Source organism: Hyaena hyaena, unplaced genomic scaffold (genome assembly GCF_003009895.1).
Source record: "Hyaena hyaena isolate Hyena2069 unplaced genomic scaffold, ASM300989v1 scaffold_15, whole genome shotgun sequence".
Lineage (NCBI taxonomy): Eukaryota > Metazoa > Chordata > Mammalia > Carnivora > Hyaenidae > Hyaena > Hyaena hyaena.
In genome coordinates, this window is record NW_024080647.1 from 4,892,375 (window position 1) to 4,913,844 (window position 21,470).

The 21,470-nt window shown below is 37.7% G+C and overlaps 1 protein-coding gene across 1 annotated transcript in view; it reads right to left on the reverse strand.

Moving 5' to 3' along the window:
* Positions 1 to 21,374, reverse strand: part of TRIP4 (thyroid hormone receptor interactor 4) — a 72,467-nt gene extending 51,093 nt beyond the window's left edge. Inside the window, exons 1-5 of the mRNA XM_039219514.1 lie at positions 21,221 to 21,374; positions 16,510 to 16,679; positions 15,300 to 15,433; positions 2,983 to 3,195; positions 1,222 to 1,300 (exon numbers count right to left, since the gene is read on the reverse strand). Of these exons, the coding sequence (XP_039075445.1) occupies positions 1,222 to 1,300; positions 2,983 to 3,195; positions 15,300 to 15,433; positions 16,510 to 16,679; positions 21,221 to 21,321 (697 nt within the window). The 5' untranslated portion in view covers positions 21,322 to 21,374. The remainder of the gene's footprint in view (positions 1 to 1,221; positions 1,301 to 2,982; positions 3,196 to 15,299; positions 15,434 to 16,509; positions 16,680 to 21,220) is intronic.
* Between the last annotated feature and the right edge of the window lie 96 nt (positions 21,375 to 21,470).

Sequence of the window (21,470 nt, forward strand, 5' to 3'; positions counted from 1 at the left end):
AAAAAAAAAAAAAAAAAAAATTGGATAGTTGGATTCCAACATTTTTCCCATTAATGTTATTTTCCTATTTTGGGATCCAATTCAGGATCCTACATTGCAGCTACTTGTCATGTCTCCTTAGTATCCTCTAATCTGCGACAGTTCTTCAGTTGTTCCTGGTGTCTCATGACTTTGCAAATCTGCTATTCTTTAACTTTTCACCCAACAGTTTTAGCTTCCATTAGTGGACCTTGTCTGTAGCAATTACTACTACTGCGGTATTCTAAATGGTGATTTTTCTATAACCCTCATTCCTTCACATTATTAATTGGAATTTTTCTATAAGAAAAAGCTATCCCTTCTCCCGTATTTATTAACTTATTCATTTAATTCATTTTATTCTCTTATCTATAATCCAATATTATTAGTTTTTTGCTCAATGTTATGTGGTTTTAATAGTTATTAAATAAAAGCTTGTAGGGGCACCTGGGTGGTTTGGTTGGTTACGCCTCTGACTCTTGCTTTTGGCTCAGGTCGTGATCTCACGTTTTATGAGACTGAGCCCTGCATTGATCTCCGTGCTGACAGTATGGAGTCTGCTTGGGTTCTTTTTCTCCCTCTTTCTCTGCCCCTCCCTTGTTCATGCGTGCTCTCTTGCACAAAATAAACAAACATTTTTTTAAAATATAAAATAAATGCTTAGAGAAGCACCTGGGTGGCTCAATCAGTTAAGCATCCTTCTCTTGATTTTGGCTCAGGTCACGATTTCATGGATCCTAGGATCGAACCTTGACAGATGGAGACTGCTTAGAATTCTCTCTTTCTCTGTCCCTCACCCACCTCTCTCTCTCAAAAACAAAGTAAATATAAAAAAATTGTTTTAAAAACCTGTAGAATAAATAAGTGAATAGGGGCACCTGTGTGGCTCAGTCAGTTGAACATCTGACTTTGGCTTAGCTCATAATCTCACAGCTTGGAGTTCTAGCCTCTTGATGGGCTCCTGGTGAAAGCTCAAAGCCTGGAGGCTGCTTCAGATTCTGCATCTTCCTTTCTCTCTGCCCCTCCCCTGCTCAAACTCTATCTCTCTCTGTGTCTCAAAAATAAATGAACATTAAAAAAAATTTTTTTAAATAAATGAGTGAGTAAACTGCATCTTGCATACCAGTATGCAAGAAAAACAATCACAGATACAACAAAATGCATTTATCACCATGGTGTTTCAATCAGAAGATTGCTGCCTACCTGACATTAGCTTCTTTCGCAGTTTCTGGCTCTTGTTTGAGTCACGCTGTAAAATATACTGTTCTTCACGAGTACACACCTATAAAATAATAAGAACAAGACACATGATGTAATAATTACGTTAATTTTGTTTGCTTAATGTACCTAAAAAGTTACCTCAAATTACACATGAGATATGGCAATAAAATGAGACCAGAGGTGCTTTTTGTTATTCAAACATAACAAAAATATACATATCCAAATGAGTTTGCCCTAGTCTCTTTCAATTTTTCCATTCTTTCATGAACCACAGAAAAAACTGATCTCAGTGGAAGTGTCCCTGAATGATTTGATAGCAAAAAAAAAAAAAGAAAGAAAAAACATCTAACCTAATTTCAAAAAAGATTTGCCATCATTGAGAATACCGGGAGAAAATATACAAGACTTTTTTTTTTTTTTTTTTAAAGCTTCCAGTTCTAATCATGAAACCAAGTCTTACAAAAGAAATTATAAGCAGTTGTCTTTTCGAAAGAACCAGAAAAAGCAAATTACAGCACCATCAGTGAAAATTAGTCTTTTATACTATACATATTTCATTTCTTTGTCTTTGAATACTACCTACTATAAAATAATGAATATATTAAGCAAAGAAAGTTTTCTGTTTCTTATAAAAATCACTGCAATTGTAAGAAGGGAGGCAAAAAAGGAGTTACTTCAAAACCAATTTCATAGTGAATTTATAAAAGTGCAAGACTTTGGGGCGCCTGGGTGGCTCAGTCGGTTAAGCGTCTGACTTCGGCTCAGGTCATGATCTCACGGTTAGTGGGTTCGAGCCCCGCGTCGGGCTCTGTGCTGACAGCTAGCTCAGAGCCTGGAGCCTGTTTCCAATTCTGTGTCTCCCTCTCTCTCTGACCCTCCCCTGCTCATGCTGTCTCTTTCTCTCTCTCAGAAATAAATAAAACATTAAAAAAATAAATAAATCAAAATAAAAACTAGAATAGTATAAGTGGGTATGTTTAAAAAAAAAAAAGTGCAAGACTTCAAGGCCAATCTGCTTTACATTACTCTTTCTTGAACTGAAGGATTCAAAAAATCTATCAGAAAACATGGAATTGCCTAGAGGTTGCCTCAGTGGCACAAAGTTCTCACTAGCAGCTATAGGGTGTTTCTCTATAATATCAGAGGATATTTATTTAAGAATATTTTTTTTGATTTTATGAATATTTTTTATGGTAGACACTACACTTTTCCGGTCATCCACTACTAGCTTATTTTTTTTTATCAGCTTATTTGAGTGTACTGAATAATTAAAGGTCCCATCAAAGAAGGGAAAACAAAGCAATATATAAAATGGATGTCTTCACCAACATCAAACGTAGTTGCTTCTGCCAACTAGCTCAACTGGCAGAATAAGCTTTCCAGACAACTCATTAGGGTGTTTGTAAGACCGTCATTACTGCCACACTCTTGAGGTCATTCTCTCAGACAATGAAGATGAAAAGGAGTTGTCCTGGAAACAGAAGCTATAATAACCTGAGGGTTATGTTACAGTACAAGATTTGGAGCCCTCACAATGTATATAGTCAAAACTCTTCTCACTAAGTCCTCAGTACTAAGATATAACCTTGGGTTTTTGACTAATTAAATTCCTGCTACCAGAGTTTACTGGACACTTGAGGGAAGAACTATCCAAAAAAAAAGAAAAAGAAATTACTAAGGACGTGAATGTCCCTATGTAGTCAACCAAAGGATAACAAAATAAAACATAAAGAAACAATTTACCAGAGTACCACAGAAGAAGCAGGGGCCAGAACCCTCTTGTTCACAGACAATACGCCCACAGATCAAACAATTATTGATCAGCTTGTGCTTCTGGCCCAGGCAGTCACAAGGATGGCGACCAGGAATTAGGACTGCAAGCCTGTCTTGTCCCTCTTTTGTGTATAAACTGACAAACTTTGTCTTCTTCTTTAAGGAGCTGCTGTTCTCTTGTGCCTAAATGTACAAAGATATCAGAAATAACATAAAAAAATTAATGACAATGAAAATAGTCAAGAAAAGAAAAACCTCAATTCTGTTCAATGACAACTTATATACTACCTAGGAACTGGGACAGAAGAAAGGGAGGGAGAGAAATACAAATTAAGGATTATAATCAAGGGTCTGAAGAAAGGTTATATTCTAGAAAAACTAGCTGATATACCTTGCCTTTTCTGCTAGTAGCTTTCAGCCCTCTATTATAGCTGGTAGAAGGTATATCTAGCAGTAAAAGCTGTTTATGGGGCATATTTAAACATGGTTAAAGTAGAGATCATAAAACAAAAATGCCTCTAAAAGCAATGATACTCACAGGTTTAAAATAAGAAAAAAATTTAAAAATGACTCAATAAAAAGAAGACAGATGATACGACATAAAAATGGGCAAAATATCTAGACAGGAACTTCATAAAAGAAGATATCCAATTGGCCATCACACACAGGAAAAGGTACTTAAGTTAACTCCATTACTCATCACGGTAATGCAAAATAAAACCAAAATTCAATACCAACCAGAAGCACTAAACTGAAAAAGAAAATACGGAGTGCTGGCAAGGATACAAGAAGAACAATTAACGTTTTCATACACTGTCAGTGGGAGTATAATCTGGTATCTACTGAAGCTCAACATGTGCATATCTTGTGACACAGCAATTCAGTTCTTGGATGCATACTCAACACAAATGTGTATACTTCCTAGTATAATCACCCTAGCATTTCGGCATGTAAATTTGGGTGGGGGGATATAAACATTCGAACACTTATTTGCATATATGCCTCTTGCTTTCCCTTTTCCCTTTTCAAGGAAGAAAAATCTTAAGAGTTTTAATGGAGGGGAAAGTTACTACAAGGAAAAGGACAATTCTTTGCTATGACATGCTAAAAGTTGAGATATAAGGATAATATAGAAGTCAACTTAGGTAAAAATTAAAATCTGAGTGCTGAAAATTTTATTTAATCTAGCAGGCTGCCATTTTTCAAACTAGTCAATTATATCTTTGACTGTCAGTGATGGTGGTGAGAAGATTAAAATCTTGTTACAAGCAGAAACTTATATTTGACTCCCAGTAAATTAACCAGTAATATTAACATAAGGTATTTGAGGGCTGTGCTTTGATGAGTTCTCGTATACATAATGGGCAATGAGTACGTATTGAGAAATACAGGAGAAAAAGGAAGAACAGGACAAGCAAGAAAATTCATAGGATGTCACTGCACTGCTTAAAACTATTCACTGCCTTGGGGCACCTGGGTGGCTCAGTCGGTTGAGCGACCAGCTTCAGCTCAGGTCATGATCTCACGGTCGGTGGGTTCACGCCCTGCATTGGGCTCTGTGCTGACAGCTAGCTCAGAGCCTGGAGTCTGTTTTGGATTCTGTGTCTCCCTCTCTCTCTGGCCCTCCCCAGCTCGTGCTCTCCGTCTCAAAAATAAATAAACGTTAAAAACAAACAAACAAACAAAACTATTCACTGCCTTCCCATTGTGCTTAGAATAAAATCCAAGCTACTTATAATGCCCTATAAAGCTTTACATGTGGCCTCCAGATGCTCTCCAATCTCTTCTACATATCACTCTTCCCCTGTTCACTATGCTTCAGCCACACAGGCTTCTCTGATAATTCCTAAATACCTGTCTCCATCTCTACTTTACACTTGTCATTCCTTCAATCTGAACTGTTCCTAGCCCATCTCTCTTTTTTTCCTTTCATAGTTTATTGTCAAGTTGGTTTCCATATAACACCCAGTGCTCATCCCAACAAGTGTCCTCCTCCATGCCCATCACCTCCCTTCCCCTTTCCTCCACCCCCATCAGCCCTCAGTTTGTTCTCAGTATTCAAGAGTCTCTTCATGCTTTGCCTCCCTCCCTCTCCCCAACTATTTTTTCCCCTTCTCCTCCCCCATGGTCCTCTGTTAAATTTCTCCTGATCCACTTATAAGTGAAAACATATGGTATCTGTCTTTCCTGCCTGACTTATTTCGCTCAGCATAACACCCTCGAGTTCCATCCACGTTGCTACAAATGGCCAGATTTCATTCTTTCTCACTGCCGTGTAGTATTCCATTGTATATATATAAACCACATCTTCATTTCTTTTTTTTCCTAATGTTTTATTTATTTCTGAGAGAGAGAGACAGACAGACAGACAGTGTGAGCAGGGGAGGGTCAGAGAGAGAGGGAGACACAGAATTCGAAGCAGGCTCCAGGCTCTGAGCTGTCAACACAGAGCTTTACACAGAGCTCGAACCTATGAACCGTGAGATGATGTCCTGAGCCAAAGTCGGTCACTTAACTGACTGAGCCACCCAGGTGCCCCTATAAACCACATCTTCTTGATCCATTCATCAGTTGATGGACATTTAGGCTATTTCCATGATTTGCTAGCCCATCTTTACATGCCAGTTCCTTTTCATTGCTCAGTTCTGAGCTATAATTTCACTCCCTCAGAAAGGCTTTCCCTGAATACCCTACCTAAATTAGCTCCCTTCCTACCAACTACTGCCTATCACATTGCCCTTTTTATTTCTTTCATGTAAGTTTTTATAACCTAAAATTACTTAAAAATTTTTTTCAACCAGCTTTTCTACATTTTTTTGAACCACTAAGATGTAACCTCTAGGAGAGCATAGAAACCTTAAGTGTTTTGTTTACTGCTATAATGTATAATGTCTAAATCAGTTCTTGACATACAGTAGACATGCAATACAAATTTCTGAATTTTCTAAATAACCAAAAGAACTGTGTATAGAACTCGAAGACAGATTTACCTACGGTCCAAAAGTGGAACTATAAGTACACAGCTTTATCAGTACTCATGATTCCAGATCTATGAATGTGCCTACTAACCAGAATTTATTTGTAACCCCCAAATCAATACTCCAGGTGCTTTTACAACCATTTGTGGACATGAACAGAGTGGCAAAAAATCTGAGCCTCCAAATGTATAGATTTCCCGTTAAGGTTGAGCAAAGGAATAATCTGCCTTCTTGTTTCAGCTATTACACTGTAAACAAGTGTCTTATTTTTAGTCTATTTACTGTCACTTTTCTGCATTTCTATGCTTTTTCTTGGTGATCCTAATACTTAAAATGGTCCCATGCATAGTGCTTACATGTTGTCTAGTATTCATGAGCACATTTATATAGGTGTGTTAGTTAAGCTTTCTTCAGGCATAAGAATGTGAGCTCTGAATTCAGTGTTAATACATCAACAAGACAGAGTGTGGGAGCCCGACAGTGACCACAAGAAAGCGTGGTTAGGGATGCGGGGATGTGCCTGCACACAGGGCTCCCTGCCTGGGCAAAGCATGCCTGCAAACAGGATGCTCTGCCAGGAGGCCTGCACACAATATCCAAGTTTAATGGTCCGCTCGCAAACAAGGGAACATGCCCTCCTTAGAAGTAAGGAGAAGGCTGAAATTGTGGGCAGGCTTCTTAGTAAACATGTTGTGGTCGCTTCCTCCCTTTGCTACCCCCTGTCCTTGAAATGTGTTTGGCTACTTGCCCTTAATTGGTAAAGGAATGCATCTTGTAGATTTCACTTTATATCCAGTTACCGGGGTATAAAATAAACCGCAAGACTTGCGGAGAATTGTTCCTCCGGCTGGAGTTGAGTCTGTGTCTGTCTTTTGTGTGTGTCTTGTCCTTTGTGTCGTTTCGTCCGCAACAACAGGGTAGAGTGTATTTAAAAAGAAACACACATAAAATAATTTTATGTATTGAATGTTTGATAGAAATGTTTTGACCAGATACTCACAGAAACCTAACCGTGTATTTCTCCTACACATAATAGTTGAGAACTCACTCAGTATACACTGCAGCTTTAACAAGAAACTACTGTATAGGGGATAAACCATTTTTTTCAAAATCATTTTCCAAGTCTGCAGGAGTAGAAAATACATAAGAACTAAATACAGACTCAGAAACAAGTTGTTGAGAGATACGCCACTCTTAAAGCATTAAGAAATATGAAATTAAATGTTAAGTCATTATTAATTCAAAGATCTTTCCCTACCCAAACCTGGGAACTTAACAGTGAAGCATGGTTTTTATTTTATCTTATGAAACCTATTTAACAACAAACATCAAGGAACCTTATTCATTAAGATCCATTAATAAAAATTGAAATACTTTGTAAACTAAGATTGGCATCTACATCACTAAAAAGCTAGGTTGTAGTTGTAGAAATATTGCATATTCAAAGTAGGCTTCTTTAATGTGGAATGGTAAATGAATAAGTTGACCAAACAAACTAAAGCAACATAGGACTGAATAGATTAAAAGATTAAATGATTATTTTAAAAATACTTAAAAAGATTGGAATATAAAATGTTAAAATATTTATTGGGGTGCCTGGGTGGCTCAGTTGATTAAGTGTCTGACTTAGGTCATGATCTCGCAGTTCATGAGTTTGAGCCCTACATCTGGTTCTGCACCGACAGCTCACAGCCTGGAGCCTGCTTCGGATTCCGTGTCTCCCTCTCTCTGCTCCTCTCTTGCTGGCACTCTGTACCTCTCTTTCAAAAATAAACATTAAAAAAAATTTTTTTTTAATATTTATCAACAACCTCAAAACTTTTAAAAACTGAACTGGAATTTTTGAAAAATCATCCCGAAGAAATTGATTCAAAAGAGAAAACACAGGGCGCCTGGGTGGCTCAGTCGGTTAAGCGTCCGACTTCAGCTCAGGTCATGATCTCACAGTTCTTGGGTTCGAGCCCCGCATCGGGCTCTGTGCTGACAGCCAGCTCAGAGCCCGGAGCCTGTTTCAGATTCTGTGTCTCCCTCTCTCTCTGACCCTCCTCTGCTCATGCTGTCTCTCTCTCTCTCTCTCTCTCAGGAATAAATAAAACATTAAGAAACTTAAAAAAATATTAAAAAAAAAAAGAAAGAGAAAACACAGATAATACTTCTCATGTTGTTTTCAACAACTTTCTCTCCTGGATGTTAAAAATTAAAAATTCATTATTGTATTGTATGCTATTATTTCATAACTATTTTTAAAAGAATGAAATAAGGTTTTAAAATTTTTATCCATTATATGGAGTACCTATTTGGCTCAACATGTGACTTTTGGCCTTGACGTTGTGAGTTCAAGCAGCACAGTGGGCACAGAGCTTACTTAGAAGAAAAAAAATATCCATTATTTGATCACTGTGACCAGAAAATATTCTCTTTAGGGTCTGACTTCTACTTTTACATTAAGATTCTATATACTTGCAGTCACCAGTTATAAAATATATACTCACACACATCTATGTAATACATCTTCTACTTTAAAAACAAGTAAGTTTGGGGGCACCTGGGTGGCTCAGTTGGCTAAGCATCTGACTTCGGCTCAGGTCATGATCTCACTGTTCGTGGGTTCGAGCCCCACATCACGCTCTGTACTGACAGCTAGCTCAGAGCCTGGAGCCTGTTTCCAATTCTGTGTGTGTCTCTCTCTCTCTCTCTCTGACCCTTTCCTGCTCACACTGCCTCTCTCTCTCTCTCTCAAAAATAAATAAAACATTTTTAAAAATTTTAAAAACAAGTAATTTTACTGATAAGAGTATACAAGATATTACTCAAAACAATGTTCAGATGAATTACAAACTGCAATGTGAGAACTGTAACTTTTATACTATTAGAGGCAAATTTAGGAGAATATATGTTTCACTTCAGAGTGAGAAAATGCCTTAAAGCTTAAATAAGCTATAAAAAGCATAAAACAAAGAAAGAGATCAATATATTTGACTACATTAAAATTAAAAATTTTTTAAGTAATAAAGAACTCTCATAAAACAATTTTAAAAAGACCATCAACTCAGCAGAAAAGCATATCAAGAATATGAGTAGTTCATGATAATCCAAAAGGCCAAAAAAGCAGAAACCAAAAACAAATCAATAAACTCTCCAAATGACAGTCTCTATTTAGAAATCATGTGTATGCAAACCAAAATTAAATACCATTTCTTATACTTAAAATGGGCACCTGGATGGTCAACACCTCAGTCAATAGAGTATGTAACTCAAGATGTCAAAGTTTTAAGCTCAAGCCCCACTTTGGGTATAGAGATTACTTAAAAAACAAATAAATAAAAATAAGAATTAAGAAAAGGACAAAACTGGGCACCTGGGTGGCTTAGTCGGTTAAGCGTCCAACTTTCGCTTAGGTCATGATCTCGTGGTTTGTGGGTTCAAGCCCCGTGTCGGGCTCTGTGCTGACTGCCAGCTCAGAGCCTGGAGCCTATTTCAGAGTCTGTGTCTCCCTCTCTCTCTGACCCTCCCCTGCTCACACTGTCTCTTTCTCTCTCTCCTAGAAAAAAAAATATTAAAAAAAAAAAAAAAAAGAAAGAAAAGGACAAAACTTTAAAGGCCTCACAATATTACATATTGGCAAAGAAAAAGAAAAATTGTTTACCTTGATAGTAGGAGGATAAAACTGGTACTACTTTAGAAATTAATTTGGTAGTTTCAATAAAAGAAAAATTAACAAAGCCTATATAACCCAGCAATTCTAGTAACAGGTAAATACTAAACACTCTCAAGTGTACCTGAAGGAAATATATATAAGAATGTCATTGCAGTATTCATAACAGCAAGCTATTATAAACAAGATAAAAGTGCATTTGTGACTTAACAGAGAAACTGAATCAGTGGAATCTTATATACGAGTTAAGAGAAACAAACCAGGGGCTCCTGAGTGGCTCAGTCAGTTAAGCATCTGACTCCAGTTCAGGTCATGATCTCACAGTTCATAAGTTCAAGCCCCGCATCGGGCTCTGTGCTGACAGCTCAGAACCTGGAGCCTGTTTCAGTTTCTGTGTCTCCCTCTCTCTCTGCCCCTCCCTCATGCTCTGTCTCCGTCTCAAATATAAATAAACTACATAAAAAATTTTATTAAAAAAAAGAGAGAAACAAACCAAGTCTACGTATATCACAGATAGCTCTCAAAAAGTTCTAAAAAAAAAGTCTGCAAACTGACATTATGCTATTAACCTACTTTTTTTTTTTTTAAATATTCCATAGTTCAGCGATCCAGGCATGGACTATGGTTATCTTTTTTTAATGTTTGTTTATTTTCATTCAGTGCCTGGGTGGCTCAGTCGGTTGAGTGTCCAACTTCAGCTTAGGTCATGATCTCACAGTTGTGAGTTTGAACCCCATGTCAGGCTCTGCGCTGACAGCCCAGAGCCGGGAGCCTGCTTTGAATTCTTTGAATTCTATGTCTCTCTCTCTCTCTGATCCCCCACTCCCTGCCACTTGAGCTCTATCTGTCACCCTCTCTCAAAAATAAATAAACATTAACAATTTTTTAATTAAAATTTTAAAAATTAATTATTAAAAAAAAGATTTTTTTTAATGTTTATTTATTTTTGAGAGAGGAAGAGAGCACAAGCAGGGGAGGGGCAGAGAGACAGGGAGAGAGAGAATCCCAAGTAAGCTTTGTGCTTTTAGCGCAGAGCCCAAAGTGGGGCTTGATTTCACGAACCTGAGATTGTGACCTGAGCTGAAATCAAGTTGGAGTCTTAACAAACTGAGCCACACAGGCACCCTATCTATCTACATTTTTTAAAAAAATCACACAAAATTATACTATATGTTGTTGACATACTCCTATATATGAAAATATAGACTACTGATTTTAAGGTTCACACTAAATTCATGATATTAATCATCTATACAGCGGGAGCAAACAGAACTGTACATTAGTTTCTCAACCTAAGCACTACTGATTTCTTTGTTGTGGAGGATGCCCTGTGAGACATAGGATGTTTAATAGCATCTTTGGCCTCTACTCACTAGATGGTAATAGCACCCCTTTGCCCCATACTGTGACAGCCAAAAGGCTTCCAGACATATTCCCTGGGGGGCAAAATCAAGACCCACTTGGTAGAGAGAAGAGAATTTCAAATTTCTTTTTAAGAGTCCATTTATTTTATTTTATGCAATCTCTTTGTCCAATATGGGACTCAAACTCACAACCCTGAGATCAAGAGTTGCATGCTTTACTGACTGAGCAAACTAGGAGCTCCTCATTTATTTTATTAAAAAAAAAGACAAGACCTGGGGCACCTGGGTGGTTTAGTTGGTTGAGCATCCGACTCCTGATTTCAGCTCAGTCATGATCTCACAGATTTTGAGTTCAAGCTCCTCATTAGGCTCTGCACTGACAGCACAGAGTCTGCTTGGGAGTCTCTTTCTCTCCTTTACTATCTGCCCCTCCCTGCCCTCACTCTCTCTCAAAATAAATAAACTTTTACAAAAAGAAAAAAGAGAAGACCTGAAGCAAATATAAAAAATGTTATCAATTGGCAATTCTGGGTGATGAGTACATGGGTCTTTGTTATATTAGTCATCATTCTTTCTGGTTGTTTTATTTAGCGAGAGAGAGAAAGAGTGTGTGTGTGTGAGTGGGGGAGAGGGAATCTTAAGCAGGCTCCATGCTCAGTAAGGAGCCCAATGCAGGGCTCGATCTCATGACCCTGGGATTGCAATATAAGCCGAAATCAAGAGTTGGACATTCAACCAACTGAGCTACCCAGGCGCTTCTCTTTCCATTTTTTTTCCCCATCTAAGAACACCTATTTGGAATTACCATATGAGCCAGCAATGTCACTTCTGAGTATATATATCCACAAGACTTGAAAGTAGGATCCTTAAGGGGCGTTTGGGTGGCTCAGTCGGTTAAGTGTCTGACTTTGGCTCAGATCTGATCTCGCATTCTTGGCCCCGCGTCGGGCTCTGTGCTGACAGCCAGCTCAGAGCCTGGAACCGGTTTCAGATTCTGTGTCTCCCTCTCTCTCTGACTCTCCCCCTGCTCATACGCGCGTGCGCTCGCTCTCTCGCTCTCTCTCAGAAATAAATAAAAACGTTTAAAAAAAGTAGGATCCTTAAGAGATAACCACACACCCAAGTTCAAAGCAGTACTATTCACAACAGCCAAAAAGTGAAAGCAACCCAAAATTACATTGAGAGAGGAGTGGATAAACAAAATGTGGTGTGTATATATATACATACATATGATGGAATATTATTTAGCCTTAAGAAGGAGGAAGGGGATCTGTGTGGCTCAGTCGACTGAGTGGCTGACTTCAGTTCAGGTCATGATCTTGTGGTTTGTTTCCCTCCCTCTGTCCCTCCCCTACACACATTCTCTCTCAAAACTAAATATACATTAAAAAAAAGGGTTTTATTTTTTAAAAAAAGAAATTCTGTCATACACTACAATGTAAATGAACCTTGAGAACATTATGCTATATGAAATAAGCCAGGCACAAAAGGAAAAATACTGTTTGGTTCCACTTAGATTTAAAGCAGTCGAACTCCTAGAAAGAGAAAAGTAGAATGGTGCTTGACAGGGACTGGGAGCAAGAGAAAATGGGGAGTTATTTAACAGGTACAGAGTTTCAGCTTTACAAGATGAAAAAGTCCTGGAGATCTACTGCACAACAATACGAAAATACTGTTAGCACTACTAAAGTACACTTCTAAAAAACTGGTTAAGATGGTTAAAAAAAACTTATCAAATTGTGTACCTTAAATATATACAATAACATATGTATTTAATTACACTTCAACAAAGCTGGTTTTTAGGAAGGTTATTCTTGTTCACTGTAAAAACAAACATAAAAAATGGAAAATACAGTATAAAGAGAAAAATAAGGAGGAAAAATTAAAACACTGTCATTAAAAAAAAGAAACACCATTTTTAACATTTTCCTTCCCGTCTATTTTTGTGTGTGCGTGTGTGTGTGAAAATGTTTGTGTCTATAGAATAAGTTTTTTTTTTTAATTTGAGAGACAGAGAGAGAGAGAGAGAGAGAGAATGCACACACGAGTAGGAGAGGTGAAGGTGACAGAGAGAGGGAATCCCAAGTAGGCTCCACCCTCAGCTTGAGTTGGATGCAGACCTTGATTCCACCAACTGTGAGATCATGACCCAAACTGAAATCAAGAGATGGCTGCTCAACCAACTAAGTCACCCAGGTGTTCCAAGTATTTTTTAAATGCAAAAAATCAATTTAAAAAAAAACTAAAAAAACAAATTTTTTAAATGCTTTATTTTTGAGAGAGAGAGAGAGAGAGAGAGAGAGGATGAGCAGGGGAGGGGAAAAGAGAGAGGGAGACAAAGAATCAGAAGAAGGCTCCAGGCTCTGTTCAGCTCACGTCATGATCTCACGGTTTGTGGGTTTGAGACCTGTGTCAGCCTCTGTGCTGACAGCTAGGAGCCTGGAGCCTGCTTCTGATTCTCTGTCTCTCTGCCCCTCATAATCTCTCTCTCTCTCTCTCTCTCTCCACCCCACTCAAAAATAAACCTTAAAAAAAATTTAAATGCAAAATTCAAACATACATATTTCATTCACACATTTTTACCCAATATTTTATGATGTTTTCCCAAATGATGTATTTTGGAGAATAATTTTATTAGTTGCATGGTATTTCATCAAGTGAGAGACGTATAATTTATTTTATCCTTCTCTTATTGCTAAACAGATCAATTCAAATTTTCAATAGTTCTTCTGTGTGCATTTCTGATTATTTTCTTATATTAGATTTTTGAATCATATTAATAAGTCAAAAAATATGAACATTTCTGTGGTTCTTGATGTATGCTGCCAAACTGCTTAAGAGAGCTTAAACCAATTTACACTGCCACCAGTAGTTTACAGGGGCTCTTGTTTTAATACAACTTCACCATCACTGAGATTCTATTTTTAAAATATTAAAAAAATTTTTTTAATAGTTTTTATTTATTTTTCAGACAGAGAGAGACACAACATGAGCGGGTGAGGGGCAGAGAGAGGGAGGCACAGAATCTGAAGCAGGATCCAGGCTCTGAGCTACCAGCACAGAACCCGATGCGGGGCTCAAACCCACAAACTGTGAGATCATGACCTGAGCCAAAGTCGGACACTTAACCAACTGAGCCACCCAGGTGTCCCTATTTTTAAAATCTTTAACAATTTAAAATTATAGGCAGGGGACCCGGGTGGCTCAGTTGGTTAAGCGTCCAACTTGGGCTGGGGTCATGATTTCATGGTTTGTGAGTTTGAGTCCTACACTGGGCTCTAAGCTAACAGCTCAGAGCCTGGAGCCTGCTTCAGATTCTGTGTCTCCCTCTCACTCTGCACCCCACCCCCGCCCCGGCTGTGCTCTCTCTCTCAAAAATAAATAAACATTAAAAACTTTTTTAATTATAGGCTATATTTCAGAGATTTAATGTATATTTATTGATCACTAGTGATCAGTACAGATTAATACACATGAATACACAAACACATCCTGGTTTGCCTAGGACATAGGAAAATCCCAGAATACTAGACTTACAGTGCTTAAATTGAGAAACTCCCAGGCAATTAGGGTGACAAACTGGTAAAGTTAAACATCTTTTAATGTCTATTGGTCATTTGTGTTTTTTCTTTTGCTTATGATGCTTCTTTGCTCATTTTATTCCACTTGGTAAAAGGCTTAAATCTCTATTTTTTTCCCTTGAACTTAATATTTTGCAAACACTTTTCCATGTTTTATTGCACACTCAGAATTTTTTGATCACAAATCTGCCATCTTAGCATAATTAACTATTCCCTTATGTCGGGAAATTTAGTTTCTCAAATTTCCCTGATTATAAATACTTCTGCTTACCTCACAGGGAGCAGAGTGAATACAAAAAAACTCTAAACACTAAATGATTATGACAATGGTACAGTGGAAGATGGCCCAAGTTAGGAACCCTTTTAATAACAGCTATAATTGTGCATTCTTTTAGTAAAAATCCACACACAAAAAAGGCTGAAATTGAAGCGCTGGTGCACTTCATTAAATAGTTTCCATCTTATATATATATATCTTTCTCAATCTCATTTCTAACCAAGATGTCCTTATAATAATTAATTAATCAGGCTGACAAAAAAATCTACCATATAGAAAGTAATACATCATCATTAGTTTCTCTCCATAAATTCATGCATTTGTTGAATAACTGCCATTCTAGACCAATTTGTACACTCTGCTTTCTGAAATGTATCAGTCACCTCCTCTTTTTCATACAGCTAGAATATGATTCATTCTATATGCACTCACCTTGGCCAAATCAAAAGGTGTTTTGACCTCCGTGGTTGTGTCAGGTTCAGCAAATGCAGGAACTTCCTGTCTATTTCTGCCTTTCCGCCTACTCCTCTTTAGCTGGTCTCCTGATCTCTGCCCATCCAACATTTCTTTAAAGAAAAAAAATTATACATATATGTACATAGATAGATTGATAATAATGGGATTCACTGGTGAACTGATACCTAATAAACAGAAGGTGATGCTTAATATTTAGAGTGAACATATGCAATCAGGCAGGTTTTTACTTTAGCTTTTCCTCTCAAACTAGAATTAAATTTAAACTATTATTTTCAAGATAGTCAGTGATAAAGAATACTGGCTAGGATTAAGAAAGTAAATGAAAATCTGATATTTTCTTTAAAGTTTATTTATTTATTTTGAGAGAGAAGAGAGAGAGGGAGGGGCAGAGAGACAGAGAGAATTCCAAGCAGGGTTTGTGTTCTTGGTGCAGAGCCTGATGCTGGGCTTTAACTCACAAGGTGTGAGACAGACCTGAGCCAAAACCAAGAGTCAGATGTTTAACTGGCTGAGCCACCCCGGCACCCCTAATATCTGATAGAGTTTAGATTATATGATAATAATGACTTAGGTTATTTAGTTTGGTGTTTATCCTTCATTATCTTTTAACTAGTTACTTCTAAATGCTATCCGTACTAAAATTGGTCGACATTTACTTTTATACAGGTATACAGATAACTAAAAAAAAATTTTTTTAAATTTTTTCCAATGTTTATTTATTCTGAGAGAGACAGACACAGAGAGTGAATGGAGGGGCAGAGAGAGAGAAGATACAGAATCTGAAGCAGGTTCTAGGCTCTCAGCTGTCAGCACAGAGCCTGCCTGACAGAGGGCTGGGACTCACCAGTTGTGAGATCATGACCTGAACTGAAATCAGACGCTTAACTGACTGAGCCACCCAGGCACCCCAGAAAAGTGTTTTTTTAATCCATGGATTAATTTTTCAAATGATTCTGAAACCATATTTGTATCTGCAAACAGGTATTTTTGTGATATTTTCTAAGTTGAAAAAGTCTCAACAAAACAGTATTCATTACAGTTTGAGTAGAACTGAACTAAAAATATGTATACATATGATTCTGCTTAAGTTTGCTGTGAGGAGGCAGCAGTGACAGAAAACAGCAGGTTCTATAAACCAGTCCATTACTTAACTATATTAACTTACCATCTTTTTTGAAGGACTGCTGCAGAGCATCAGAGCTCAACTCCTGATTATTCTTTTGCCATTTGGTTATAAGCTCCTCTATGAATTGACCTTTTTTGTCCTCATTTCCCTGAAGGAGGTCAGTGACATATTCTCGTATCTCTTCAGCACTCTCAATTGACAAAATATACCTCAGGAAGCAAAAAAAAAAAAAAAAAAAGTTGTTGAAACAAGGCCTGCTTATACTATGTCTTTCAATAACCACAAGAGAAATCAAGATAGTACAAACCATTCATTACTCCATTAAAGTGTTTACTTTTTTGTTAAATGTTTTATTTATTTTTGAGAGAGAGAGACAGAGACAGACACAGAGGGTGAATGGGGGAGGGGCAGAGAGAGAGGGAGACACAGAATTCCCAAAGCAGGTCCTAGGCTCCAAACTGTCATCACAGAGCCCGACACAGAGCTCGAACCTATGAATTATGAGATCACAACCTGAGCCAAAGTCAGATGCTCAACCGACTGAGCCACCCAGACGCTCCTAAAGTATTTACTTTGAGCCAAATTCTATGCTAGGTGCTAGAGATATTAGTCTGATTAGGACAAAGATTCTGACCACACCTCAAGTCGTTCATAATATAATCTTCATATAACTTTCTTGTTGGAAGAATTAAATTAGTGTTTTGAAGATAGGCTTGTGGAGCTGTCCTTAACATAGGAATACTTCTTATAACTACATATCTGTAGTCATTATATTTTCCTAGGAATAGAAATCACTTAATCTCTGTATTATAAAACCTAAAATTTTTTTTTGCTAAAAATAGGAGTACATAGGACAATATAAGCAGTTGTTGATTTAATATTCTCAAAAATTATAAATCAGGATTAGTATCACGTTGGAATAAGCAATCTATTTTAAGGAAATGTTATAAAGGGTTCCTAAAAGTGAAACAAGGTGACAATTCAGGTCAGTACAACTTGTCTAAAAATTGACAAGCCAATATATTTGAAGTGCCTTAAAAACAATCCAATAATTTCATTTATAGGACTCTATATGAAATAAGAGACACAGGAAATTTTATGCAAAAAGTTAACTGCCTCACTGTTTGAATTAATGAAAAACTAGAAGCTATTTAAAACATCTATTGATGGAAAAGGGACTAATGAATTCAAGTTTGGACTTTACAAAATGCAATAAGCCACCACTAAATGTGAAATTTTTAAATAATTATTATTCTGAGAAGATGCTCTTCTATAATTGTAAGTGAATAATAGGATAGAGCATAGAGCATATGATTCCAATAGCTATAAAAGGAATGTGTATACACATACACTCACGTGTAGAAAAAAGGCCAGAGGTTATACCCCCAAATAATTACCACTGAGTGGTACAATTAATGAGAGTTTACTTTTTATTTTCTTTTTTCCCCTAAGACGAATATATTTTGAAAATTATAATATGCATAGGAAAAAAACCACTAAGAGTGAAACAATGATTATCTCTGGGTTGTGGTATTATGGCTAATTTTGGTTTCCTTCTTAATCTTTTTCTGATTTTTTTTAAGGTTTCTATAGTAAATGTTACACCATCAGAAAAGAATTAAAAAAAAATAACTTGTAAATTAAGATATCAAACCATGAAAGTATTATAAGATTTGAATAAATTGTAATTCAGACACACTGGTATGGGATACAAGAAAAATCATAATACTGCTATATCATTTAAGAAAACATGAGATTTTGCCATCACCAGTAGCATATGTGTGAGATTATTCTTAATATGGTGGTATATTTGCAGAGTTACAATCTATAGGTGAATAAACCTGTTCCTTGGGGCCTCAATAAGAGGATCTTATAATCTATCACAGATTTAAAAAAGAGACACAATTCTTTTTCAGGACTTAAACAGTTTAATCAACTTGATCCCCAAAGTTAGCATCCCATCGAAAGAATAAGTGCTATTGAGTTCTTACAGAAGGAACTGCAAGAGGGGTGCCTGAGTGGCTCAGTCGGTTGAGTGTCTGACTTCTGCTTAGGTCATGATCTCATGGTTTGTGGGTCTGAGCCCCAGGTCAGGCTCTGTGCTGACAGCTAGCTCAGAGCCTGGAGTCTGTTTCAGATTCTGTGTCTCCCTCTCTCTCTGACCCTCCCCTGCTCACGCTGTCTCTCTCCCTCTCTCTCAGAAATAAATAAAAACATTAAAAAAAAAAAAAAAGGAACTGCAAGAAATCTCAGGGGATCATTTATCTCTGGTATTCAAGTCACTAGAGAAGGATTTAAGGAGTTCCAGAAACATTTGAATAAATGTCATTTTAACGATTTAACAAAGTATAGTAAGGAAAAATATATACCAGATCTTATCAAAACAGAATCATCCAAAATACGAGCATTTAATGCAAACTGTAGAACAAAGTTTATTTTGCTAACCCTATGTACAAATCTTAATGTTCCCTAAATGAATCATTGACTAGAAAGATAATAGTTCTGTGCCATCTGTAAAAATTCAGGCCACTCATGCCAAATCATTCAAGTTAGCACACTACCATAGTACATCTGGGTAATTCTCAATAAAATACCAGGCAAGGCACAGCAAATTTACACAAAAATACTTTCATCATGGCATCATAGCATGTTGTGCAATAACTATTAAAGCCTAGTAAGTCAAATGAATTCGAATAGTATTATATTATTGTTGCTTCAGTGCTTGTTTTAAGTTTTGAACAATTCTTGTAGAACTTATATTTATGAGTGAAAAAATGCAAGCAGGTGTTTAGCCATACTGAGCGCTTCAACTGTAAAACAGAAATTTCTGATCACTGCTTTTTCAAGAGTATAAGTTTAACTGAGGAAAATCTAAGGCTTCAAAATGAGGTGTTAAACCACAATCTATGAAAATTAGAATTTTCCTGATAACTTTGTAAGCAGACAAGATAAAACTGGATACTAAGATGGTTGCATCTATCCATGCTGCACTGTTGGGTTATCAAAAATAGCCTCAATTTTTGTGTTTCTTTCTTTTTTTTTTTAACTGAGTGACTTTTTTGTTTAGTATATGGTCAAGTCTCATTATCTCATGACAGCATTCCACTGCTTTTAAAAAAATGTTTGAAAACTATTTAACCTGATGGTGCCTTCAAACAAGGGCAAATATAAGCCATATGATTTGGTGAGGTTTTTTTAATAGTCTATTCCAATGTTTAAAACAAAAACATTAATTTAAAAAAATTTTTTAATGGTTTTTATTTATTTCTGTGAGAGGGAGACACAGAATCTGAAGCAGGCTCCAGGCTCTGAGCTGGCTGTCAGCACAGAGCCCGACGTGGGACTCGAACCCACAAATTGTGAGATTATAACCTGAGCCGAAGTCGGGCACTTAACTGACCGAGCAACCCAGGTGCCCCTAAAATAAAAACATTTAAAACAGGCTTTCTTAACTCTCTCCTTGCTAACAAGTCTGTTTTCTCCCAAATTTAAAAAATTACTTCCTACACGAGATCATGACTTGAGCTGAAGTGGGATGCTTAACTGACCGAGCCACCGAATGTCCCTGAAAACTCACTTCCTACACAAGTCCTAGAAACTGCAACTTAGATCTCGCCATCAATGAAGAAGTAATCAAATCAAGAAACACTTTCAGGGCTCCCAGGTGGCTCAGTCATTAAGGGTCTGACTCCTGATTTCCGCTCAGGTCTTAATCTCCTGGTTGGTGGGAATTAGCTCTGTGTCTGGCAGTGCTGACAGCACCAAGCCTGTTTGTAATTCTCTCTCTCCACTCCTCCCTCCCCCCCATAAATAAACTTAAAAAAAGAAAAAACACTTTCAGGTTCCTTGATCAAGCCCAACTATTACAAAAGTTTTCCCCCCTGCCTGAGCACTGCACTTCCACCTACGCACCCTTTAGTTTTCAGGTGAAAGTGAATCCTTGAAGTAAACCTTCCAAGTTTCTCAAATCTTAGTGGGAATCCTTTACTCCATGTTCTCACAACACCCTAAATTACCCCCACTCAGCACTCATCAACCAGGCAGAACCCAACAGTCTCAACAGCCTTTGTGGCCATCAGCACCAGTTATCTAGTAGTGCAACAAACATGTTAAACAATTGAAAGAAAAATACTAAGTTATGTCAGCATCTCCACTTTATAAGAATCAAAGTATTAAAGACAAACCTTACTATTTAGTTTATACATGAGGAAACAAAGGTACAGAGAGGGAAATCACGTAACCCAGGATTCAAAAAAAAAAAAAAAAGTTGCCCAAGATTCCAAAACTGGTAAATGACAACACAAAATAGAACATGGGACTCCTCAGTCAGGAGCTATTTGCACCTTACAACCGCCACATCCATTTAAAGTTCTGGTCCTATTTAACACCACCCAGATCCGGCAAACTCAAATGCTCAGAGTAAGGGATTTGGGGAAGACAATTTGCCTTGGCCCTTTTCTCCAGAATCTATCAGGAAACTGGCTCCAGGGACAGTCTTACAGATCTAATAATCAGAGATCTAGCGTTTTCCTAAGAAAAAAAGGCCCCACCGGCGGATTGTGGAGCTTAATAACCTATTTCAGAAGCTAAACTGTAAAGCCGGAGGTTAAATTCGGCGCCTAGAGACCTACAGCAGCTCTTTTATTATTTCTTCACTCTCATCAACTTTTTAGTCCTTCCCGCTTCCCCTTTCACTCAGCCAGTGCACATCCCAGAGCTCCTTCCCGCCTCGGACCCCAAACGGTCTCACTGCATGATCTCCTCGCTGACATCCAGGCCGAAAGTTTTCCGTAACTGCTGGGTACACCAGCCCACCAGCTGCTCTCGGGACGCCGCCCCAGCCACCGCCATTTTTCCCAGCCGGAACCAGCTGGGCTCCAACAGCCCCACGTCCTGCGCTGGACTAGTCCCCTTCGCAACACCGACCTCGCTCGCGCGGGTTCCGCCAGCCTGCACCGCCCCTCGCAGTGGCACCGCCCCCAGCACAGATCCCTCCCACC